A 25,799-nucleotide genomic window follows, 5' to 3' on the forward strand; every position below is an offset into this window, starting at 1 on the left:
GGCCGTCTGGCGGCAGTCAGGCAAAGGCAATGCGATACCTAGAACCCATAGCGCTAGAGTCTCTATAACCAGCTGGGGCAAACATTTCGTTAGAGCATTTGCAGACAAGTCGCGGAACGAAGCAAAGGTCTCGAGCGGAAATCGAAATTAGCTGAACGGAAAAGCGGAAAAGGACAGTACCCATTTAGCAATGAACAAGGAGTTTACCATGCAGGGCGGCACGCCCATAACCCCTGAACTGGCAACGGTAAATGGCATCCCCGTTCATGCGAATAATCTAATCGAAATTGGACAAGTTTAGGATCTGCGCAAGCTGGTCTTTGGCACCGCTGCGATACCCATGCGTGCCGAGTGGCTGCAGACGTCCTTTGTCTTTGGTGCACCGCCCAAGGAGGAGCTGGCGTATGGATTGCGTTCACCCAGAAATGCGACGCGTGGTCTCCTCTCGGTGGTGCAGGGTTTCATTCTGAAGTACTTGCTGTTTGCCCGGAAAAACAGCCGTTCGACAGCCACAAATGAGTGCGTCACAAATGGGGATCAGTTTCATTGATGAGAGTTAATGTGTCCATTTCAGTCCGTTGCTGGCCACCGCTGAAATGCAGCGAGATGCGCTTTTTAGCGCATTAATCGAGATATTGCGCACCATATCGGATAAGGGCAAGGTAACCATTGTGCTGCCCTCGGAGGAAGAGGTCTTTGTGGATCACAGTGCCAGCTACTTTCACGATACGGTGACCGAAAAGGTAACACAATCGATTGCATAATCCATTTTCTATTGATTTCTTATCGGGCTGAATATTTTCGTTATTAAATATTTTCGGAATTGTTTCTAAGTTTTTAAATTGTACAAAAAATGAAAGTTCTTTCCATTAAATATGAATATCCGTGGATTGAGTTTCACTTGGGATTAGACATCTCTTCCATACTTTCCCTTACAGTTATATACGTTTACACTTTCGCCCAACGATGAACTGGAACACTTTTTGAAGCGCAATTTCAAATATGTAAGAATTGTACAGAATTTACAGAAGTAGCTGCAAGTTGAAACTTGTAAAGATTTCTGTAGCTAGAGCTAATCGTATTTTACATAATATATGTATATTGCTATACCTATTTGTTGCCTAATCCTGTCTAAAAGTTTACAGAAGAGGAAACGCCGGGCACATTGCTGTTCCTTTATAGCGCTGTACTCACACGCTCGATGGGAAAGTAAGATTTCAGCCTAGAATAGAGACAGAGAGTGTGTCTTTCATTCGAATATATTTTCTTTACCTTTGATAACCATTATGATCTACTTTTCCCATCTACTTGCGGCCAATTTAACTGTGCGATGGATCGCAGAGTGCGCACCGATTTGGACTCGACAAAGTCATCGCCGTTGACGATGAGCAATCACGAGGAGGGTTCCCTCATGATAGTCACCTTGCTGTTGACAGGCCGTGCCACGCCCTATATACACAATGGCGTTATCAATGTGGGCGACGAGAATAGCTATGTGCGTGTCGAGCAAATTGTTCAGATTTCGTTTGATCTTAGAACTGCATTCAATTCAATTGCAGGCAGTGGCACAGTACGGAGTACTGAAGCGTTGCATGGTCGGCTTGCTGCTCTGGGACATTGAATCTACCAGCGTGAGTAGAATTCAAACATATATATTTTTTTATATATATTCACATAGAAAATAAGACTTTAATCTTTTTTATATAATATAGGGCAAGTTTTGAAAGTACTCAATACTTAGAAAATATAATATAAAATATATTATAATAATTAATTAAGGAACGGGTGGTCTTAAATTGAGCCTTTAAGCCTCTTTAAAGCATTAATAATATGATATAATATATTAACAAAAATAACTATCAGAACATAAGTAAATTTGTACGCAAAACTTCTTTGGATTTGAAATTCTTGTATTTTGTTTATAGAAATCCATTTTCCACACAAAACATTTTAAGGTAAACTGTAAAATGAGAAATGTTTTACTATATCAAAAGCATAGAAAATGTATTACTTCGATTTGATTATTTTTATTACTATTATTATTTAAGGTGTAATAATATTGGGCTGTTATTCGATCCCACAGGCTGCTGTTAATCAGTCCCGGCAACCTGGATCGCGCCTAAAGACGCCCAACTATCCCATTTGGATAACCAGCTGCACTGGCCACTATGGCGTCATCTTCAATCGGAATCCGGATCTGTTGCGCAACTATCATGCGGAGTCGCGATTCGATGTCAACTATTATAGCTGTTCGGGCCATCAGATACTGATGACCATCGATAATCGCACATACAATGAGCAGGCATTGGTCATGTTGGAGCGACAACCAATCACGCCGGAGAGCACCTCAGTGGCGGGCAAGCCTGCCAAGGATGAGGCCGTTACGGCCGGAGGTGCTGCTGCCGGTGCTGGTGTGGCTGGCGCTGGCGGCGGTGTTGGTGGTGCTGCTAGTGGCGCTAGCTCTGGCAACGATGTGGTCGCCAAGGAGGAGTCAATGCTCAACACGCCATTGCAGCGTTTGATTCATACCAAGTGGGAAGAGGCAACTATAAGCTTTCACGTGCAGCCATCGATGTTGAGTTATCTTTTTAGTACCACACAGTAGAACCAAAAAACAAAAACAAAAAAAAAAAGAAAGGCAGACGACAAACATTATTACAAAAATGTAGCTAAATTTTGTGTAGGCGATCCTTATGATCCAATCACAAGATACTTTGACACTAAAAACTGAAAACTTTTGATTAGGTCATGATCACATTCACCATTCACCATTCATATATATCATTGAAGCATGTCAGCTTGTTATGTTGTCTCTTGATCTATGATATAAATCGACTTTCTTGGCGAATGACCAATACTACTCTCAACGAGTACATAGATGCCTGCGATACCTCTTCACATCCACATCCAAGTAAGTTCATTCAATAGTAGTAGTCGAAAATAGTCATGTTAGCACATAGTTTCACATTTTCAAATACTTACGAATTGAAATACTTATCCTGGCTATGAAAAACTAGCTAATGCATTTTAGAGCTAATTTTACCTTTAACAAACTAAATCTCTTTAATTTTATATTATGTGTGATTCAATAGCAAAAAAATGGAGGAGATTGGATAAAGTTATCTGTAGTTAAATAATAATTATTTCAATCTATTAATTGTACTTATCTTAATCGAATACTCTTGTTGTTAGCTGCCGAGACAATTTTTTGATATAGGTTAGCTTATTCCTAGTCTAAAATCAATTTTCTGCTAACTACTCATCTATAAGATGATAACTTAAGAACTATTGAATAGTAGCATAGTATAAATATTTAGTTATAATTAGTATAACTATATATTGCCGTGATTTGTAAGCTTTAAAGTAGTTGAAACAATTGCACAATTCCCTTTAGAAGCATATTTTGCACTTAGTTCAATGAGATGAATTCTACTGTTGCTGGTCTCAGAGCTCTGGTCCAAAATGTATGAAACGGGTATCGAAAAAAGATGAATTCAATTACAATTCGAACAAACAGCGATGGTAAATACACGTAAAATATTTCGAGTATGATGAAAAAAAAAAAAAACAAACAACTACAACAACAACTGGCAGATTTGTTGAAAACCGAAATCGAATTTTGACAAATATGTCTGTTACTGAGGCCTCTCTCTATACATAAAGTGCGACTGCAGGAACTCAAAGGTTGCCGCCTGGAGCCACTAGACGAATACAGAAAACAACTGCGAAATCAAATGAAAACACACCAACACGCTTCGAAAATTTCAAATGCACCACTCAATTAGTCAAACGCCAAACGTATAATGTCAACAGACTTATATTTAAATAAATGTTCAAGCTTTCTAAAAGAAACTCTTTGAATTTTACACTCATCATTTATGGGTAAAGTTAATTAATTGTAATTCTTTTGGTCCTTTGCTTTCAGAATCAAGTTAAAAAGTGGTCTTCAAAATATGCTTTCGATTTTAATATATTTCGACGATCCGACGTACACCCATAATAGAAATGAAAAATATTTTGAAAATATTTAAGAAATGTTTATCATTTTATTTAAATGTTGGTTGGTTTTGCTGTTGCACAAAAATGATTGAAGTTCCTTGTTATTCATTTGTCAGTTTTTAAAGAGTTTTGTTTAATAAAAAAATGTGTTTTGTATTTTTTTGAATAGGAGAATAGTTTACTCGTAATTGTAGATTGGTTTTCGTAATTGTATTTTGTTTGAGTTGAAATATTCAAGAATATTTTTATAATATATATACTTTAAAGAATTTATAAGAATATTTTAGTATGTTGCCATAACAATTCACAAAGATTTACCCATGAGATTAGTTTATAATTACTTTTTAAAGATTTTGTAATTGCCTAACTAAATATTGTTAATACTTGTACATAAATACTTAATTTGTATGTATATGCAATTGTATAAATTGTAGAAATTTTGTATTATTCTTAATTTTTATATTTACATATCATTATTTGCATAGTTTTTGTGCACAATGTTTGTAACTCATATTAAAAGTTTATTAGTTTGTTTGAGTGTTTTTCTGTTTTTTTTTAATTAATATTTATAGATAAGGTATGTTTAACCTAAACTTCAAATAATTGTATATATTGGTTGGCATTTATTTCTTTTTCTTTTATTTATGTTTCAGTGCAACTATTTCCACTTTTTGTAATTGAATTCCATCAGCAAGACCATTATCTCAAATGTGTTGTTGCCTTTTCGGTAATTTCTGAAACTATTTGCAGCTTTTCCTGTTCAATTGCCATTACCCACGGTATCAGTTGACACGCGATTTGTGCTCCACGCGCCCATCCCAACCCAAACCAGAGGGTTCTTTTTATTATTTGTCCGCCTCTCTGTCTGTCTGCGAGTTGGGGGTCTGGTGCAACGCCTTGATGTACGAGTGTGTCAACATGCATTATTGAAATGATTGCGGCCCACATTTTATGTACTGTTTGTTTTCAGTTCGGATAGCTTCGCCGTTGCTCTTTATTTAAATAAGTAGTTGGCCGACTTTAGAGCCAACACACCTTGTTCTCAATACGCGCTCTGTCAGAGCCTTGAACTATTGCCACAATTGCAATTTTGCGAATTTATGTAATTAATGACTAACTTTCACAGTGAAAATGAAATAATATAGTTTGTATTGTATTAGGAACAGAAACCATTGGTGTCGAGAGTGATTTAAGTGATTTACACAAAGAAAATAATGTGTAAGCGATTATAATGATTGGAGAGTTGTTCAACTTAAGAACTAAACCTTAACTTTAGGCGGTTGTCTTTCATAAAGTAATGCACTTAAATACTTTTTGCTTATAAATAATTTACCATCTTGGATTGAGTCTTTGCTTAAACCATGATCGTGTATTGCAAATATGTACAAAATATATATCGAGGACATTATAATATACAATTCAAATGTATATATATACATATATATATATATATATACATATATATATATACATATATATATATATATATATATATATATATATATATACGTACATAATATCTGTGCAGCTATGTAAATTATGCCGGCTGGGGTCAAATCAAGCTGGCCATGCTTTCAAATATCGTATAAAGTTGTGCGCTTAGAGCCTAACTAAGTTACGTACATATGTATGCGTCTATCTGTAGTATCCGTATGTGGGGTACATTGTGATTACGATTAATAATAATTTGCAGACTTTACACTGTGCAAAATGAATAATAGTCGGCTTAGAGGGACGACTTAAACACAAGATTGTACCTGTACAAACTGTTTAAAGTCATGGACACTTTGTGAGCTCACTCGCTGCGTACACAATCGTAATCGCAAATATCATGTAATATCCTAACTAATCCTAAGTCCCCTTTGTGCATCGTTCTACGGCCGCACCAGCAGCTTCTCAATGAACGCCAGATTCGTGTTGCCATAGCGCGTCAGGTTGAACGGCAGAGCAGCTGGATTCTTTTTCGTCTGCGTGTGCCAGGTGAGTATCTGCGGATACAAACATATTTAACCATATATTTCAGGTATAGGTTAATTGCATTGCACTTACATCCCGGCACTCATCGGCGAGCAGTTCAATTTCATTGTTCTGCAGCGGCGCCAGACTGCGCAGAAAGCCATCCTCCTCGTAGCCCGGCTTGAAGGGCATCTTTGCCTTCGGCCGCTCGTGCAGAAACTTGACGCTCACTGCAAAACCGGCCATATCAACCGGATACTTGCGTCCACCGATCCAGCCATCATAGTAGCCATCCAGCTTACCCGCACGTATAATGGGACTGCTGACGCCGGTTTTAGTCACCAGGCCAACGGGCCACATTGCCACCTTTTTGGTATAGCGCATCTGTTTGAGAATTCACATATATATATAATTATTGATATAGGTTGATCAATTGATTATTATTAACAAGTATGATTTTCAAGAAGCACTCAGTATTACTTTTGTTTTAAGTTTGCCAGTGCAAACTGAATTCATTCTAAATTCGTGTGCATTCAATGACAGTTGGATGGTATTTGTAGCTGTGACCTTTTCAGTTACACACCTGTTCAAATATGTTAATATCGTAGGTGTTATCATCGTCGGCAAAGTAGAGGACACCCTCGGTGGCATTGGCCCGTAGATAATCGAGTCCACGATTCCGATTGGAGACACCGCGGGGCTTGGCACGCTTCGTCAGCTTATACTGCTCGGGCATCGGCGCTGTGTGGGTGTGGTGTGTTGTGTGGGTTGTGTGGTTTGTATGCAAGGTCGTTAATAGCACTCAAATGAACGACAATCATGTTAATGACAGACCAATACTCACCAACCAGATACTCGTAGGGAACACCAATGCGGTCCAAAGTGTGCGCGACCAACGGATTCGTCCGGTTCGCATCCTCGATGACCAGCCAGAGCAGGTTGAGCACATGCTTTAGCGTGTAGCCGAGTCGTGTCAGCTCTGCCAGCTGCTCAGGACGGCGATAAGTGGGCGTAATAATATACAGTGGCGGCTATTAGGGTAGATAAGCGTTCCATATTATTTTATGCTACAAAACAAAAATGTACTAATACTACATGTTCTCCATGGTCGTTTATAAAGTGTGTCTATGTTTACATGCGTAACACGGCGTAAGCTCCCTTTTGATGAGCAATTATGCAAATTAATCCACAGCCAAGCTAAGTTAACTAGTTGAACAGTTCACTAGTTGACCGGGTTTTAGCTGCGTGTCAGTTGGAATACTCGCTATAAGCAGGCCACTCAAATGGCAAACATATGCATAAATATATATATATATATATTTATATATGTATGTGTGAGCTTGCAAATTGTCCACTGTTGGCACACAAAACTGCATTCAAATTTATATGCAAAATAAACATAGACATTCTAATAAATATAAGCGCAGCGAAGCACAGAAATGCAATTGAAAAGAACAAGTATTTATAATAATAACAGATTAGCATACAAAGTAGTTGTGACTAAAGAGAGAAGCATACAAAATGGTTATTAAAATAATTCAATTATTATCATACATTAGCTGTAAGTCTAAGAACATTTCCATAAAAAAAAAGAATTTATTTAATTAATATGCAAATAATATTGTTTAATAAATAGCATTTGCTGATTTGTCTTTTTGATAATAAAATGATGTCATTCATTAAATATTCTTTACACTCAAACTCAAACCCTTTGATATTAAGCAATGGACCTGCCTTTGACATTGACTGTAGAGCATTTTTAGTTATAACTGCCTGCTAACTAGGAGAAATCCACAAATGAGCGAATCTTTTTCAATTGGCTTGCATTTTTCATTGCATTCAGAATCTGGATCATCATCATCAGCATGGTCAGACCTGCCACATACACCCCTCGCTGGCCTGGTCCCTAGGTGGAATTGGAACACCCACTAGTTTGATGCCATTCAATGGCAGTAGTTGTTATTGTTGGCTGTTACGCGGTTTCGGTTCTTTCGGTTTCAATGTGCAATGCGCAATTTTCAAATTAGACTCATGCAAATTTTTTTTTTCTCTTTTTTTTTTTATTTTTATATAGCGTATCTTTTTGTTTGCATTTTATTTATAATCTGGTGTCATCTGACAATTGATTAACCTAAAAAGCCACGCCATGCATACAGTTCATAATGGGAGTAGCCATAAATTTGTGCGAATTTTGTACGCTTCACAAAAATGTAGTGAATAGCTAACAACACTCAACCAACTGCATAGATTTGCACTTGCGCTAGATACAGATACAGATACAGCTACTTAATTGAACAAACAGAGCTATGAATTTAAATTTGAATTTGAGTACACCCTTTTCACAGTTAACAATACTAATGAGTTGGATACTATGGTATTGTGTGCACATCTATAGTAAGGTCATCACCATCAATCAACGTAATGTGTGTGTGTGTGTGTACCAGGTAGGTAGAGCTAAAGCTACGTAAATGATGTCTAAAAGCACTTGACATAATCGCATTACATTTATTACGTTCCATACTGGAACCTAAGCCAAAATCAATAAAGCAAATGCTAACTGGTGCTCCTTCATTAACTTTCAAATTCCAACATGACAACATAAGTAAGTCAGCGAGCGAATAATAAGTAATAACAAGTTAGAATGCTGATACCCTGCAGATACCCTGGACATCATCTTCTAAACACCTAGTTGGCTTGCTGATATTATTGTACTCAATATACAAATACGTTTTGGTTAGTCAAATCTAAGTTTCTAATCCAATTTAAATTATGTATTTACAGCGAATCTATTATCTATTTAGGGTATAGCATTATACATTTAATGGGATTGGAGGGGGTTCTTTTTGTTATATAGTTTCACACTTTGTTTATTTTTAATGGGTTCAAGGTATAAAAATTCCAAAAACCCAATTCGATTATCGATTCATAAATGTTTACGAATTAAATTCATTATTTTATTTATATGTAGAAAAGTTGTCAGTTCATATTTGCAATTTTATTAAAACCAAACAAAATTCTACATAGCTTTGCAAACAAAATTGCATTCTTTGTGAAAATGCAATTTATTTGATCAATTTAAAATTGCACCACTTGCTAAATAATTGAAATTGTGAAAATTTAAAGAAAGAAAAAACGGGGACAGAGCGTAATATTATTTGATGGCAAACACTAAAATTAAAATAAAGAGAAAGAGAGAGAGAGAGAGAGAGAGCTTTGGCAGGAGGAGTCCTGTTTTCCAGCTTAAAAACTACATGTTAACTACACACAAAATGAACGAGTAATAGTTAAATCAAGCCCTGCAGGAAGTCTGCCACCTCCACCTCCATCCCCACAGTTGCAATGAATATGAAACGCACTTGTGCCTTGGGCAGACAACTTAAAAAGGAATTAAGAAAATTGGAAAATGTGCAAGGGAAACAAACAAAGCAACAAGACCAAAGCAGAATGGCGTCAATGAAGCGCAAGCATGGCAACTGCGGGAAATTCCAGCGAGTGCAAAAATTCCCATTTACAAAGTATATACATACAAGTAACTGAACTATCTGCATATTCTATATACGATGCAAGTATTTATATATACATAGGTTGTTATGTAAACGATGCACTCATATAACAGATACTTATTACAGAAACACGTACAGCAAGAACATAAAATGTAACTTAAAGCTAATTGGTTAGTTTGAACTGCTCTTGTAGTGTGTGAAGTTGTTGTAGTTGCATGTATGTATGTAATAACAAACAAATATTTACGGGATCGGAAACGGCAACAAATTTTGAACGAATTTTAAGAGTGACACCCGTTGATTTTCCCATTGAGTTCTGGGCGTGGCTTGGTTTGGAGATTCTTGTTGTTTTTAGTTTTTGAGTTGATGCTGTTGTTGTTGATGATGTTGTTTTTGTTGTTGTTGTAGTTGTTGATGTTGTTGCTAAACCAGCAGTCGCTGCTGCTGTTGTTGTTGTTGTTGTCGAGATGCTTTTGTTATTGTTGGCATCTGAGGCCGATGACAATATCAGTGGCAATGAAACCGTCGAGTAGAAGAAGTAGGACGAGCCGGAGGCATTAACAGGACCAGAACTGGTTGCGGTGGACGAGTATGTGACATTAGTTGCACCACCACCATGTCCCTGTCCCAGTCCCATTGTGGTATTTTGGGTGGAGTTGTAGAAGCTGTTTGGCATTGGTGCCCACAAAAATGATGCGATGTATGACGATGACGATGACGATGACGATGACGATGACGATGACGATGACGATGATGACTTTTCTGGTTGCTACATCATTAGTGATTATTATTTGATGTTGTTAAGGCATAGAGAGAACGTAGAGAACGAGAACAAAAGAAACATTGTCATATGAGGCTGATGTATTATGTATATAGACACATAGACCAAAAACTATCTAGATAGCTCGCTGGCCAAGGGAGTATTCTAAATGTTGCAAGCTTGACAATTGACTGTTAAATGTTCCCATACCACGACCACTACTCTATTCTTCAAGTAGTATTTTTTATATATAGTATTATATATATTTTTAATGTAATGTGAGTTGGGAGCATCAACTGAACTGAACTGTCAAGCATGCAAACAATTATTCAGTTTGCTTAAAGTCTATACCGATATAAATGGATATCTAGACAAGTAAACACGTTTGCGACTATTTTACTAAATGAATGGATGCATTCGAAAAAAGTGTGAATCTTCGAAACTATCGGTTATTGTCGTGTGCTATTTATTGTACTACTTACGCTAACACGACAAACTTTCAAGCAATTTCCTCAAGGCCAAAACATAACATGGGAAGGTATAAGGTGCCGGCTTATCATAAATGATATCTAACAGTTGGGTGTGTGTATCTATAACTTTCCATTTGGAATACTCACCTTGACGACCTCGTTGGTGGCGAGCGGCTGTCGGGACATGTGATACTGATATAGTACCATATAGATGCAAGTCGTGGCTACGAATATGGTCAGGTACATTTTAATGGATTTGCCCAGGGCCATTTTGTTGCTGAGATTTCCAGTCATTTTCGTATCTTTGGCCTGTATCAGAAGCATATATTGTTATATTTCTTTTTGTTGTTGTTGCTTTTTGGTTTTTTTGCGATTTGGTCTCGTAACTCGACTTTGGTATTTTGATTTCATTCGTTTGGCTTTGGTTGCAACTTTTGAATAATATGTTTACTCTTTGCAGATTTACATTTTTGTGCTTGCCTCAGAAGCATTATTCTCCACCTCTGTTTTTTTTTCCCCTTTATTTTGTGATTGTTTTACGCTGTTGTCGGGGCAATAAACGACTACGCACTGGTATCTAAATAATATTCAAACAAAATAAGGCAACATATTATTTTATTTACTTATATATTACTCACATTTATTGCATATATTTCCATAGCTCCATTTAAGCGCATGACGCAACTGGGGAAAAACGTAAAGAATATTTTACAAACATTAAAGAATCAATCATTGATACAAATTGTACCGTAAAGCAAATCTTATATACGCACTATGAAATTAAAAGTATACAAAAAACCCAACAGTCATATAAATTTCAATTGTGGTTGATTGCTTTGCACAAATAAACGAGATTAAATATCATTTCATTAATTGAAATACGCAACTGTTGAAAACATAGATAATGCTATCAGGCATTATATATAAGATATATTAATTAATTTAAAAAATATTAATATTCAAATCCAAATCAAAACCACAGAGGAAAATTACTCAAAAATGTATACATCAAATTGTGCTGTTTCCACTAATTGAGTCTGATAACTGGGAAGCAGCGATAACAAAACTGTGTTTCGTGTCTTCTAATTGCTAAATACAAATTAGTTGTCAATTGTGTCAGTATTCCATCAATATGGCAATAAACCAATAAACAAATTAATGTTTAATGCGACCAACTTAAAAGTTTTGAATTGGATAGTTTTGATTGTATTTAAGCAAGGAGTTTAAGAATTTGTTAAGTGATGGTGCTGAGATACCCTGTAGACAAGAAGTTAAATTATCTGTTGTATAATGATAAATCAATATTAAACAGTTTTCCGCATTTCAACTATGTGATCCAAGTCGATTTGTTAACTAAGCCTTGTTTAACTTTTTCGCCCACTTTTATGTTGTTTATTGTTGTTGATTTTCAACAAGTCTGCCCCTTATGCATAAGTGGGCGTGGCTGTTGCTTGTTCGCGTGTTTAAGCATTTTTACAAAAAAAAATAAAATAAAATTCATTTCACCCATTGCTGATATGAAAGTTCAATGGCCAATTTAAAATCTTTTTGCTTTGTTTGCAGCACGCTTGTTAAAGTTGGGCGCCGCTTTTTTAATTTTTGCCATACGCAACTTGCGTTAGTTCTTATATGCCACAATATATATATATATATATAGTTCAGCTGTATGCAAAGTTAATAGCAAGTTTGCCTTTGCAATTAACACTGCACGCGAGATCTGAGTTCGGCTTTAAGCATGATTTCAGTTACTCTTTCCTGCGAACATAGAAGTTCGCATACACAACTCAAACATTTGTGCAATTTTAGGAAATTTTCAAACAATTCAATTTGAAATTGCATTCAAAACAAATGGCAAATATGTAAACAACAAGAACAAGAGCAATATCAAAGACATACATGTTTCTTGTAAATATGTTGCCAATCTTGTTATTGGCCATTGAATGAAAATGGCGAAATCTATGCTGTAAAAGGGTCGAAAGAAAAACGTTTTCAGGCTGCTTGACAGACCGGCAAAAATGTTTAATGAAAATTCATTTAACAACATGTCAAAGCAATAAAGCCAAGAAGAACAAAAAAAAGCTAAAAACAATTTAGTGTCAGAACTTAACCCATTTACATGACAATTCAGTCCGCCCTCTGTGCTCCATGCAGACACACGGACGCACGGACATCAAAAATTACAAATAAAGGGAAAGAAACAAATTCACACACACAGATACACACACATACACACACACAGATACACACACAGAGATATATACACAAAATAAGAACAGACATTCGCATTCATAAACAAGAGCACAATGCAGATAGATATTAAAAGTGGAAAGCCAAATGCGAAAAGTGGGCGCCAACTGGAGAACTCCGAGTGGAATGATACCTTTGCAGTCTGCCTTACGGGAAGCGAACGGGAACTGGCTGGTTGGCATAACAGCAGGGCGCACAGTTGTCGCTCTTTAGACCCGGATGCCATGTCCTTGAACGTAACATTGTCGGATTGCGATTGCGATTGCGATTGGGATTCAAAACAGTAAAAATAACCACCCACATAATATTATGAGAAGCGAAAGCAATTTGCCTTGCAAAACGTAGGAAAGGACTGTATCGCCTTGTCATTAACCATATATTTATAGCCTGAATCAATTAAAAAGGAGAGAAGGAACCATCTCTGCCATAAAGTATATATCCAAATAAGTAAAAACTATTTGATGCATATTGCTTCAGTAGACCACTGCAAATATACTGCACAAAAAGGAGAAATTTGAATTTAATTTCAACTGCAAAACCAAAACCAAAACCCAAAATGGATAATGCTCTGCGAATGTGCGACGCTTATTCATTTTGCGGCATGGAATGCGCTGTTTTCAGCTCCATTTCAATTTACTTAACTCATAATCCCGACGCCGGGCACACACCACTGTGGAGAGCAGATCTCAGCTGGATGATGCCATCTATGTTCATGTGTGGGTGCCCACAAACAATTGCGTAATATTTGAGGTGGCCTTGTGTTCGATGGGGGTGGAAAGGGATTCACAAGCACAAAGAAAAAAAAATGGAGCCAATGTGAAATCGAGTCTTGTGAAGAAAGCCAACTCTTCGCATGATTTGTGTGTGCCCTGCTTGGCCCTGACTAGCCCTGACCCAAAACACATACCCAGATCCAGTTCTCAACTTGGCACCAAAACTTATTGCATTTGTCGCTGGCGAAATCATATTTCAAATTTAATGGATTAGCTACGAGAACTCCAAGTTTCGTTTTCGTCCTACCAAACATTGTTCATGCCCCAATGAATTATAGTATATCAGGCACATCCGTATATCATATCGAATAGTAAAGCTTCTGAACGTGCTACGTGCTAGTAATATTTGATGGCATGTTTTAATGCTCGTATTGTAATCGAAATGAAATGAAACCAGTGGGAACAATGACAATTATTTTACGATACATTAGATACAAGTTACATTAAGGTAATTAACCTCACATAGCTGGCAACAATAGTATTCTTTATCCAAATATTAATATTTGTCTTCAAATTGTAATTATGCTTGCATATTCGTCATATTTAGGCGGGGCAACTATAAATAATAATAATAAAAATGTTAATGAGCTTATCTATATCAATTCGGTTATTCATGAAAACATTTCGATAAGATAGAAGTAGCTGGAGGTCGCTTGTCTATTAAATCAATTTGCATGGCTTATCTTATGATATTAAGTGGTAGTAATTATTTAACAATCTATATTTATATAATGTGAAATGAATAAGTCCAAAAATACATTTTTTTGCCATGGTTTTCAAACGGTTTTGATTAAATGATATACACTTTTGTATATAAATTTACTAGAGCGATAATATTTATATTTGTGCAAAAGGAACTAGAAATATCCAATTTATATAATGCGCAATAAAGTAAAATAAATATCGATACAATCCAATTGATGGAGTTAAGCACATAAGAAAACCACAGAGGAAAAGGACAAACACATATCCAATATACAAATCGATTAAAACAAATATGAACAGAAATTGAAAGAATTAAATGAGAAGCCCGAATTAGATTGCGATCCTTTTGGAGATGCTCCGGGTGTTCCTGGATGGACAGTTATCCAGCAGCGAATCAACGGTCAAGAAGATTTCAACAGGTCTTGGGCAACATACCGTAAAGGCTTTGGTTCCCTTGATGGCGACTTCTTCTTGGGCTTGGAGAAAGTCCATCGCTTGACGAGCACCCAACCCCAAGGACTGTTTATAAATTTGGAATACTTTAATTGGGAAAACGAATATGAGATATCATCGATTTGCCATTGCTGGCTGAGTTGAAGTGGATTCAGTGGCAGTGCCACAAATCGGATGTCCGAATATAACAATAATCAGCAATTTGCGACATATGATCGTGAAAACTAACTACACTGCAATATGAATTGTATTCTCGATTAGAAAATATAATTACACTAATTATCAAATAAATAAATTGCAAATTTTTAGAGCCTGATCGTCACTTCATTACGGATAACAATGTAAATCATCAGAAAAAGAAAAGTTCCTGCTTCGTTAGAAACCTTTTCACATTTTCAATGGGTTCAGGACATATAGGTTTTGGAAGTTGCCGCGTGTGATTCAAATTGGTAGCTTAAATATCACAATAACAGAAAATGATTCACATAATTATATGAAATAGCTCATTCAAAGTTATTTAACAGTTAAATGACCAAATCAAAGCCAACTCCATAAATCTGATGAGAAGCAAATTAGGCTGGCAAGGGTAGCAGGGCTTAGGGCTTATCGCTGTTTTTTTTTTATCAATTAGCCTAATGTCCAGCATTGTACAGTTGTCAAAACGGGTGTTTAGCTGGACAGAAAATATATAATAATATGATAGAAATTTATTCAGCAATCTTTAAAACTCCTTTGGTTCGCAAATACAATCCAATTAACTAATTTTCGTGATATTCCTAATAGACAAAAGTTACGTGAACAATTTACAAATTGTTATCAACATTTTTCAAATGCAACCCATTGTATTTAAAGGTTGATTTCCGTGCTGAACAAAGGAGGCCCAAAAAGCCATCATCAATTGAAGGCACGCACAGGCCCAGGGACAGGAATCACAAATGTTGTCTACCATTCTTTTGGGGCAGTCGATGGGGCAACTGTTGCTACTCGCCCCATCCCACCAACAAGTTTGTTTGGGCCCCAAGGTGCAAAACTGAAAGTTAAGAGCGCAACAGTTTATGGAAATGTGAACGAAGAGTGGGAAAAACAGGTGTGGCAGGAATATTATAAGATATTGGATATTACCTCGGGTTAATTTACGTTGACTCAACAATCAAAGGAAATTCATAATAAGATTAGATACTTCGGAGTCATCAGGTCTTCAAATCATGTGTCTATTAGTTCCGTACCATTCCATTTCGTATCTATTGCTGCACATTGCAAAAATAGTAATCAATAAGTGTCGATCAATTATGTACTTGTCTTGAATGTTTGTGTAACACTCTATAGAGCTCTGCGTTTGATTACAGACAATCTACAGGAATTACTAGGATCTATCGGTGTGCAATATTTCTTTTCAACTCAAACTGTCGCTTATCAATATGTACATACATATATACAAATATATATTTATATATATATATACAAATTACAAAGTTGTTAAAGGATTTATGTTCCAATGTAAGCCAATTAATACTGCTTCTACTCAAAAAAAAAAAAAAATAATAAAAATTCACGTAACGAAATCTTTTGGCTTAAATAAGAAGTATTTGCACAAATTTTTTGTAAATTATAAGTAAATTTAAGCCATAGAATAGATAGCTACATAATTAATGAAATTAATGCAAATAGGGAATATTTTTTAAATTCATATTCCTCTGAAAGAAATACTAAGCTGGCAATAATAAACTAAGAGATTGGATCCTTTTTTCTAATCTAGCTTAATGACTTTTTAGCGACGATTACGATGACGATTGGCGAATGGCTATATAAAGTAGTTGCTAAGATACGAACAAAGGTAAATTAAGTCGGATGACACAATTGGCTAGTCCTTTGAAGGGTTCCGTATCATAGCGATGTACAGCAGGAGTTGGGCCACATTATTCCACAGAAACTGAGAAACGCCGAAAGACATCGAAGTGGGCAGAGGCTTCAAGTCTCAGGCAAGCCAAATATCTATACATATACATTATGCATAATGCTTGAACCTTCGCGTTTAATTGCTATAGAAATGCTGTGTTTGCAATTTTTTTTTGGGTTCAGTAGTTGCCTTACCTTTTGAACACACAAATCATCAAAGCAAAGCTCAAACAACTGAGACAGAAGTACTTTTTCTCTTAATTAAAGAGAGTGCTATTGGTCTTTTATTTATTTTATTTTTTTTTTTAATATTTTTTGCAGGCACATATTTTCAATCCGAACGATTTGTGAAACATTTGCAATTCGCAAAATTACTTGTATATGGAATTTGGAATTTTCTGTGACATATGCATTTAAATTGCACTTCATTTTCATGAGAAATTGCAGTTTTGACTTAATGATAAGTATATGTATTTTTTGTTTGTGTTGAAATGATAGCAAATTGATAAAGAATGAATAATGGTTGAAGAGGCGCAACAAAAATCGATTGTTTAGGTTCCGTCATTTAGTCGTGAGTACTTAGAAAAGTATTTGTGTATCTAGAAAAACAAAAAAAAAAAAAACAAAGTAAATAACAATGCGACTTAAGCGGTTCGACAACTTGTGATAAAATAAAAATTATATATGCAAAACAATATATGAATATGTAAGTATGTATTTAGGTCTGTAACCATATACAGATAGATATATGTGCACATACTGATATGGAAAGGAACGCTTAACCGATTAGAATTCATTTTCTATAGCGGTTCCTAAATGGTTTAGCTTTTGTATGAGTATATGTATATATGCTTTTATATATATATATATACTGATAACCATAAATTCATAATGTTGTGTTAAGGTTTAGCTTTGCTTTCATTCGTATTCTGTATTCTTTTTGTTTTTATTATTATTGTCGTTGTTGTTGGTGCTGTTTTTTGTTTTATTATATTTTTTTGCTGTTCGCATTCTGTGTTCTTGTTCTGCATGAACATCAAAAAAAGCGGTCTATAAGCATTATATATGTAAAAGTACATATGATGTATACGTACTACACTATGCTACTGTGCCTCTACAATGGAACGGAAGTTTCGATCCGTTTGTGGCTTATAATCGTACAATATATGTATATATATACATATATATAGATATATATTTATCACATATATCACAAGCGACTCATTGTGAGGCAAGCAGGGAATTGAAATTCCAAATCTTTGTAGCAACATAGCTTTTAAGCTTGCAACCACTCAACTTAATTCTATATTGTACTTTAATCGATATATAATTTGTATCGAAATTCGAAAAATGCGGGCAGTTATCGATAAGCTGAAATAAACTCAATCTGCATATGGTATTTAAAATTCATCATACAGGCTAAATCGTCTAGTCGGTTAACGCTGATCAGGAATATATAAGAATAAATAAATAAATGTAAGAATAAATAAATAAATCATTATTCATGATTTAAATGAAAGCCCGCACTCAAAAGCATACAAGTTTGCTAAATTGGCAAATATGCCGCCTTCAAACTGAACTTTATAAGCATATTTATAAATGTACATCTGTAGTAAATAATATTAAATGTAAAATGTGTGCAAAATGTGTTTTGGTTCTTGCTGCGAACTCAAAATATTAACCTTGTGTGACGTGAAATGTGAAATGTCTGTTTACGAAACAGTCGAGCTATTGAATTTTGCCACTAAGGCCATTATTATCAGTGGTACTTGATAACAGCATCGTTCGCTCTCTTATTAACATCTTCTAACCTGTTTCTGTGTCTCTGGCCAATGCTATAAAATGTTACGAATCCGATTTTAAACATTCAGTCTAAATCTGTTTCTCTTGAGACCAGACCATAGCAGAAAAAGATGAAATTAAATTGCGTTTTCTTCATTTTAAGCGCAACGCTGATTCTGATCGTAGCTGCAACAAACCAAAATGAGGTAAGCAAAGAGGAAATAAATATATTAGACAATCGAGGCTTATAATAATACTTATCAGTCATCGCCAGCAACGAGAAGAGAGGAGGAAAAGTGCGGATCATATGTTCAAAAGGCTGTGGAACCACTACTCAACTATATAAAAGCGCTGAAGGCAAAAGTGGAAAGCAATGATAATAAAACATCCATTCTGAATGGAGAAATTGAAGAACTACGCGAAAAGTTGGGTGATCATATATTAACTAAAGGTCTGAATAATGACTTGAGAATTATGTTAGATCTTTTCAAGTCTACCAGCGTGCAGCAAAGCAGCGTTATAAACGAAATGAGCAACAAATTAAAAACATACACCACTTCGCAGAAAAGTCCTCAGAGTTGTGCAAGAGATGTTATCTCCAAGCAACATCAAATCGATAGCGATGCGATCAAATTGAAAGAGTTAAACTATCAATTGGAGGAACATAATAAAATCATTGAGCAAAAGGACCAACAAATATCCAATTTACAAAATACACTACAACGTCAAATCGATAGCGATGCAATCAAATTGCAGGAATATAATATGCAGTTGGAGGAACATAAAAAAACCATCAGCCATCAGAACCAACAATTATACAAATTACAAAACAATGTCATAAAAAGTGATGTGAAATGGGAGAATTTAAGTGAGATAACCAAAATAGATTGCTCTGCCTTTGGAGATGTGGCGGGTGTTCATAAAATCAGTTTTTCTAATTATACCTTTGATGTCTTATGCGACTCGGAGACAGCAGGTCCTGGATGGACAGTTATCCAGCAGCGCATAAGAGGCAATGAGAATTTCCACAGGAATTGGACAACATACCGTGAAGGCTTTGGCTCTTTTGATGGCGACTTCTTCTTGGGCTTGGATAAAGTCCATCGCTTGACGAGCTCCAAACCCTATGAACTCTATATACATCTGGAACATTTTAATGGCCAAACAGAATATGCGAGATATCAACAATTTGAAATTGCTGCCGAACGTGATGAATACCAACTGAGCATAAATGGATTCAGTGGCGATTCCAGAGATACGATGTCATATTTTAACAATCATCAGAAATTTACGACATATGATCGTGATAATGATAACTGGATTAATGGCAATTGTGCATTGCAGTACTATGGTGGATGGTGGTATAACAATGCATGTATTTGGCAGTAAGTAAATGAGACTCTGCATCATCTCTCAAATATTTAACTGTTTTCTTACATTCTCTACAGTAATTTAAATGCAAAGTACTATAAAAGTTACCATAACTGGAGGGACGATGGTCTATATTGGAATGGCGCAGTCAAAAGTGCCAAAATGCTTATACGCCCAGCAATAATATAAAAGTGATACAAATGATGCAAATATGAATTGTACTTTCGAGTTGTAAGTATATTTACATAAATTCTTAAATAAATAAATTGGCACTGCAGTTATAACAAATTTGATGAACTTCTACCTGGCAAGCAAAATTTAGAAGCCCCTTAGTGATTCTGATTAATAATATATATACACTTTACCGGATCATAGATGCATCGTTCTGTTATATACTTTTTTATTTATATTACTTATACTCTTTTTACACATTTTTAATCGGTTCAAGGTATAAACTGGTCAGTTTTAATGTTACTTGGTGTTTATGCATGCTTTTTCGAGTATTTTTTTGTATTTCATATTCGGATTCGTATTACGCAAAAAAAAATTATACTTTTCTTGTTCTCATTACTGCAGTTCTTTAAGGGCTCTTCATGTGCAAGTATTTTCAGCAAACTTTCTTAGATAATCAATTTCGAGTGCCGCAGCAGCTATTGCGAATGTCTTTCCGTCAAATTATAAAAGAAAATTCCATTTCTTTTGGCAAATCGAGCTGTGCGCCAACTGAGAAAAAGTGAAAAATTGTCAAAATTGCCAATTCAATTACAATAAGAAAAACAATGTAGCCAGACAGAGAAAGACAGACAGAGAGAGAGAGAAAGAGAGAGAGAAAGACAAAAATGTGAGAAATTGCAATGCAGGCAAAATTTCGCCCAAAGTCCCAAGCGAAACGAGTTCAAGTCGAATCGGACTTTGAGAAGGTGGGAAGGTGGGGGTGAGAGACCCACTTGACTGGCGGCCAAGAGGAGCAAGCTGGGACTGCATTCGAGCTGGGTCCTTGAATGATCCAAGGGGCAACTGCTGCCACTGGCCGACGATGACAAAGTTGGCACCAGGCGACTCAAGTAATGCAGAGCGGCATGCGAAAGTGGCAAGCAAAACAAAGGCGCACAAAATTGAATAACCTGCAGCCACATAAACACATACATACATCGCTTGCCTCCGCCAGCACATGAGTGCCAGAGCTACACTGGCAAAAACAAAGAAAAAATCAAACAATGTGTGACTGGGTTGTGTTTTATTTTTTGGCGTCAGGTTAGAGGTAAATTCCAAGTAACAAAACATAATAATTAAGTTGCTGTTGCAACTTGTAAAATTGTAATTCTGACTAAGGATGTGCAAGGTTTTGAAGCGTTTCCCGAACACTTTTTTGTGTTCATAATTTGAACATGCAAATCGAGCCAGAATCGCGTCTTTCAACTTTCAATGCAATATTAAACTAGTAACAAATTCATTATTAAAAAGTATTTTTTTTTTTTTCGAAAATCAGTGGATAGCAGACTATGTTTGTTCAAATGCAGTCGTATTGTTGCTTCACAGCCATCAATTCGTCGAATTCAATTAAGGCGCATTTTGTGTGAAAATATGACCAATATGCTGCGACAGTTTTTAGGAGGTAGTCAGTCCTACTTTTTCGTCGTTGCTTTCGAAATGGCATTTTAAAAATGTAATTGCCAGTGGCAGGCAGCGAGGACGAGCATAGCATAGCATGGCATAGCTAGGAGGCAGGACAAGAACAGGACTTGTCGCGCAGTTGCTCAACCGCTTGAGTGTCTGTCCTGGCCAAATTGCAAGTCAGCTCCGGGGCTTTCTGTGTCATGTTTGTCAAATTGAGTGAAGTCCTCATCCTGCTACAGTTTGTTGTTGTTGTTGATATTCATGTGCTGTCCGCAGTCATTCCATTCAGTTCAACTTACGCAGTTACTTTTCACTCGGACCACCCCGGGGTCGGAAACGTCTGGAATGGGACACCGAATCCATCAAATGACTTGCGTGCCCAAGAAAAAGAGAGCCCGAATCGCCGAACCGGAAAATTCTTGCAAAGGAAGATATATACTGAAAACTGAAATTTATGCTATTCAACTTGTTAAAGATCGAATTCGAGGACAAAGAAATATTTAAAGCTCAAATTGTGTTTGAAGCGCAATAGTTTTCTCTCTCTCTTTTAATTTAAAAGTATTAAGTCGAATAAAACCATTAGAAAGTTGTATGTTCAAACAATACTTGTCTTCCAATAAAGTACACAATTTGTAGCTAAAATATTTTGCCTTCCGTCAAAAGCTGAAGTGAAGTGATGGGAAGCAAAGATGAAAAAATGTCGCCTGCGGATAGTTTTTGTCTTGGTTTGTTGTAGTTTCTCCTATAAACTTTTGCTTGACAGCTGACAACAGAATTCTGACTGGTGCAAAACAGTAGAATGAGCAATTCGAGCATGTTTGCATTGTGCTGCATAAAAAGGATTTACAAATAGCTTAAACGTTGCCCTGGCATATTTTGTCATCTTTTGTGGCAGCAAGCAAGCCAGGCAAACTATCTGCCTTCGAGCTGCTCCTTTTGCTCCATCATCTTGCAGCATTATGAGTCACTTTCGCTAAATAGTCCACAATGTTAACCAAGCATTATGACAATGATTATTTCTAGCTACAACGTTTAAGAATGCGACTCAAAGCGAAATTTGAGAAATAACATACTCTTCAATACAGATACAGAAATGAAAATGTATGCTTGATGTTTTTACAGTTTTCAATAATTAAATTAATATTTTCTATTTTTTTTTACCAGGAAATTCAGAACAGAAATTAAACATTAAGCCAAGTTATTGAATTATTAGTCCATTAAAATAGCGAAACGCTAAAAGCAATAATTGAAAACAATTCTTTACCTTCACTTTCGGTTTCGACATCCTGATTATTCACACTTAAGCGAAAACTTTCAGATAGTTCTCCTTAAAGCTTGTAAAATGTACACAAAATACAATTACTCGGAAACACGAAACAAGCATTAAAACATAAAACAAAGTACACAATAAACTCTTTTGAATTTTGAAAAAAAAAAAACCAGAAACAGAAACAGAAACTAGACTAGAGCTCTACGCAATCTTAATTGTCATAATCACAGCGAGGGGAGGCACAACACATATACGTACACACATATATATATATATATATACTCTGAAATACTATATGTATATATATATTTATATATATATACAATATGTGTGTGTTAGTTACCATATCCTACCGAGCTGCGTGAAAAATTAAAACGTGACACAAATTACTCGACTCTTTGGGGCACACACTTACTCACACTTACACGCACGCACACACACACTCACACACACACACACATACTAAAATTCCATTAACCGGAGCAGAGGTGTTGCGGGGAACGGGGCTCGGGGCTCATGCTCGACAGCCGCACTGCGTCTGTCCCGAGGGCTTGAAGGCGACGAAACGCCTCCCGCATTTTGTCTACATATGCACATATATAGGTGTGTGTGCGCGTGTGTGTGTGTGTGGATATCTCATCCTCAGTCGCACCTCGGGGGGGCCTTTGTTAATAATTTTTTTGTGCGCGTAGATTTCGCAAGCACGCACATGTTGCAAAGGAGAGGAAGGGCGGCAGAAGGAGCACTAGGCCAGGCCAGGACAGGCCAGTCAACAGGACATCCCCATCAGCCATTTGCATATTAAATGTGGCCAGTGGGAGTGAATATTCCTAAAGCACAAGTCCCCTGTTGTTCGCGTACCGATTTGGTTTCTTTTTCAAACATACATTGTTAAGTACAAAGTGGTAAATTATATTTTTTGTCAAAATAAATCACAACTAAATCGATGGAAATGAATTGGAAATAATCTGAAAAAACATCTATTGTAATATATGTATATTGTAATTGTAATATATTCCTGAAGACTTCAACCACTAGTTACGTATATAGTATTACAGTTATAATAATAAAATAACAATAATTTTAAAAAATACTTGCTTCCATTAAATATTGTTCAATATATACAAATTAAGTAATTTTTTTTTTAAATTTAACCCATATATTTTTACAGTGTACTCGTAAAGATTAGAAACTTACTTGAATCGATTTTGTGAGTCAATAATCTTAGTGCTTGTCAATTGATGTTCTTATTAGCACTGGGTCTCTTCAATCCCTAAAACAATTGCCGCCTGTGCTCCCTGAGGCACCACATACCCCATTCGCCTTCCATTCTCCTATTTTCTTCAGTTAGCAGCGTTTTTTTCACAGTTCGCCACCCCAATTAGCAGCTGCTTAGCTAATTTGAACAACAACACACGATGCTAATGGGGATATAACATCCAGAAACAGAAACAGACAAACACATACACACACACACACACACACTAATACTAACACATATGTGCACTTACCTCGAGGGATGGTTGGATGGCTCCCAGTCACAGTCTGGTTGGGCGGAACACGAACGTTTCGCACGGCGGCAGCAGCGACACTTTTGATGGCTCCACTCTGTGCCATTCTTTTTAGGCAAAAAATCGACTACTCTCGTTTTTGTTTCGCCTGATCATTTGCAGGTGTGCAGCTGCAAATGTTTTTGTTATTGTTGTTGCGATAAATTCAAAGCGGTTAAAATGGTTTCTTTTTTTGGCACGTTCGGGTTTTTTGAATCGAGTTTTCGTGTTGTTTGATACATAAAAAGGGAAGTAGAAATAACATAAGCTCGCGACTCGTGCTGTTATTGTTGTGTTGTTGTTGCCAGAGCAACTTGCAAACAGGGGCAGTCGACAAAAAAAAGCAAAAAAAAAAATTAAATAGGAAAGCAAGAGTCAGGTGTGAGCAAAAAGCGAGCCCCTTTTCACCTGCAAAGCGCGCGCACCTTTAACCGAAAAGTGTAAATAAAATAGTAAAAAACAAAAAAGGTAAGCAATGAAACAGGAAAAAGCAGCAACTACAACAACAACAAGCAGCACACGCACACGCGGAAGAAACAGAAGGAAAATCGAATGAGCCGTTGGGCGGATGGATAGGGATAGAGCAATACGGCAATACGGGGGAGACAGACCACAGAGAGAGATAGAGAGAGATAGAGAGAGAGAGAGAGAGAGAGAGAGACAGAGAGGACGCATACGAGAGCCTGCGACAAAGAGAGGCAATGTCTGCTGCCAATAACAAAAATTCTTTTTGCCTTGCCCTTTTGCCGTTTTTTTTTTGTTTCACTTTTCTCACAGGATGCGGCGTTTTAAATACTTATTCAATTGAGACGCATACATACGTATATATATTTGTACTTGTATATATATTTATAATTCTAACGGAGACCGCACACAGAGATAATTTGACGACGGAGTTGCTTGTTATGCTTATTTAGAGACACTCCAAACGCAGTTTACGTTGTCGTTGTCCAGGCGCGCCAACTGCCTAGCTAAAACTAACTGTAGATTTACGAGAAATCGCACGGCGATACGCACGCTGCTATCTCACCCGCACGTACTGTTATTCCGAATGCGACTGAATGCAAAACGAAACGGAACGGAAACAAGAAACCGCTGCTCGACCAGCATTTTGATACCCCCATTTTACACTGAACGCCAGCAGTTTATGCTCGCATGTATCTAAAGTGTTATTTACATATGCAAACATACACATAGTATAAATTGTAGAACCTTTTCCGATTTGTATATTAAATAAATACACATATTAAGAATTTAAGTGCTCTTATCTACAGCTTTTACATTCCACTGTACATTTGTGTGGGGGTGTATGCTGTTAAAGGCTTATGGATGACACAGCTGTGCTTGCGTTAACAGAGCGCTGCCAATAACAGAATGCCCAACGCTGTTATCTTTTAACACACATATGTAAAATTACAGCTTTGAGTTGCGCGGTCGATTTTAAAAT

General features: G+C 36.4%; 3 protein-coding genes across 5 annotated transcripts; 2 read left to right on the top strand and 1 right to left on the bottom strand.

Annotated features, from left to right (window-relative positions):
• The first annotated feature begins 25 nt into the window (after positions 1–25).
• On the top strand, positions 26–3,834 carry LOC6557882 (inactive ubiquitin carboxyl-terminal hydrolase MINDY-4B). The gene is made up of 8 exons (XM_001984747.3): positions 26–247; positions 302–519; positions 575–743; positions 939–1,004; positions 1,139–1,209; positions 1,342–1,495; positions 1,560–1,631; positions 2,084–3,834. Exons 1-8 carry the CDS (start codon positions 191–193, stop codon positions 2,603–2,605), a joined length of 1,329 nt encoding a protein of 442 aa, XP_001984783.1. The 5' UTR covers positions 26–190; the 3' UTR covers positions 2,606–3,834.
• A 1,678-nt stretch (positions 3,835–5,512) lies between these two features.
• LOC6557920 (galactosylgalactosylxylosylprotein 3-beta-glucuronosyltransferase P) lies at positions 5,513–25,377 on the bottom strand. Of its 3 annotated transcripts, none has more exons than XM_032741556.2 (8): positions 25,174–25,377; positions 24,314–24,483; positions 11,327–11,372; positions 10,836–11,265; positions 6,800–6,986; positions 6,539–6,696; positions 6,049–6,339; positions 5,513–5,987 (listed from the first exon to the last, which is right to left on the bottom strand). In XM_032741556.2, the coding sequence occupies exons 4-8, from the start codon at positions 11,010–11,012 to the stop codon at positions 5,874–5,876; spliced, it is 927 nt and encodes a 308-aa protein (XP_032597447.1). In that variant the 5' UTR covers positions 11,013–11,265; positions 11,327–11,372; positions 24,314–24,483; positions 25,174–25,377; the 3' UTR covers positions 5,513–5,873. The 3 variants fall into 3 exon arrangements, with proteins under 3 accessions (XP_032597447.1, XP_032597444.1, XP_032597454.1); XM_032741553.2 differs by having other exon boundaries at positions 24,314–24,539; XM_032741563.1 differs by lacking the exons at positions 10,836–11,265; positions 11,327–11,372; positions 24,314–24,483; positions 25,174–25,377 and adding an exon at positions 9,706–9,838.
• On the top strand, positions 19,019–20,117 carry LOC122322573 (fibroleukin-like). Its single transcript, XM_043215345.1, has 2 exons — positions 19,019–19,929; positions 19,993–20,117. Exons 1-2 carry the CDS (start codon positions 19,019–19,021, stop codon positions 20,102–20,104), a joined length of 1,023 nt encoding a protein of 340 aa, XP_043071280.1. The 3' UTR covers positions 20,105–20,117.
• Positions 25,378–25,799: the final 422 nt, after the last annotated feature.

Source organism: Drosophila grimshawi, unplaced genomic scaffold (assembly GCF_018153295.1).
Source record: "Drosophila grimshawi isolate 15287-2541.00 unplaced genomic scaffold, ASM1815329v1 contig_44, whole genome shotgun sequence".
In the NCBI taxonomy this organism is placed as follows: Eukaryota; Metazoa; Arthropoda; class Insecta; order Diptera; family Drosophilidae; genus Drosophila; species Drosophila grimshawi.

Bases quoted from the DNA above. Each gene is read 5' to 3' on its own strand.
- LOC6557882 (XM_001984747.3), top strand. From the start codon at position 191: ATGAACAAGGAGTTTACCATGCAGGGCGGCACGCCCATAACCCCTGAA. The intron at 1,210-1,341 runs GTAAGATTTCAG...GATGGATCGCAG, and splicing joins CTCACACGCTCGATGGGAAA to AGTGCGCACCGATTTGGACT. The intron at 1,632-2,083 runs GTGAGTAGAATT...TCGATCCCACAG, and splicing joins GGGACATTGAATCTACCAGC to GCTGCTGTTAATCAGTCCCG.
- LOC6557920 (XM_032741556.2), bottom strand. From the start codon at position 11,012: ATGCTTCTGATACAGGCCAAAGATACGAAAATGACTGGAAATCTCAGC. The intron at 6,340-6,538 runs GTGTGTAACTGA...ATTCTCAAACAG, and splicing joins ATATTAACATATTTGAACAG to ATGCGCTATACCAAAAAGGT. The intron at 5,988-6,048 runs GTAAGTGCAATG...TTGTATCCGCAG, and splicing joins TCGCCGATGAGTGCCGGGAT to ATACTCACCTGGCACACGCA.
- LOC122322573 (XM_043215345.1), top strand. From the start codon at position 19,019: ATGTTAGATCTTTTCAAGTCTACCAGCGTGCAGCAAAGCAGCGTTATA. The intron at 19,930-19,992 runs GTAAGTAAATGA...CATTCTCTACAG, and splicing joins AACAATGCATGTATTTGGCA to TAATTTAAATGCAAAGTACT.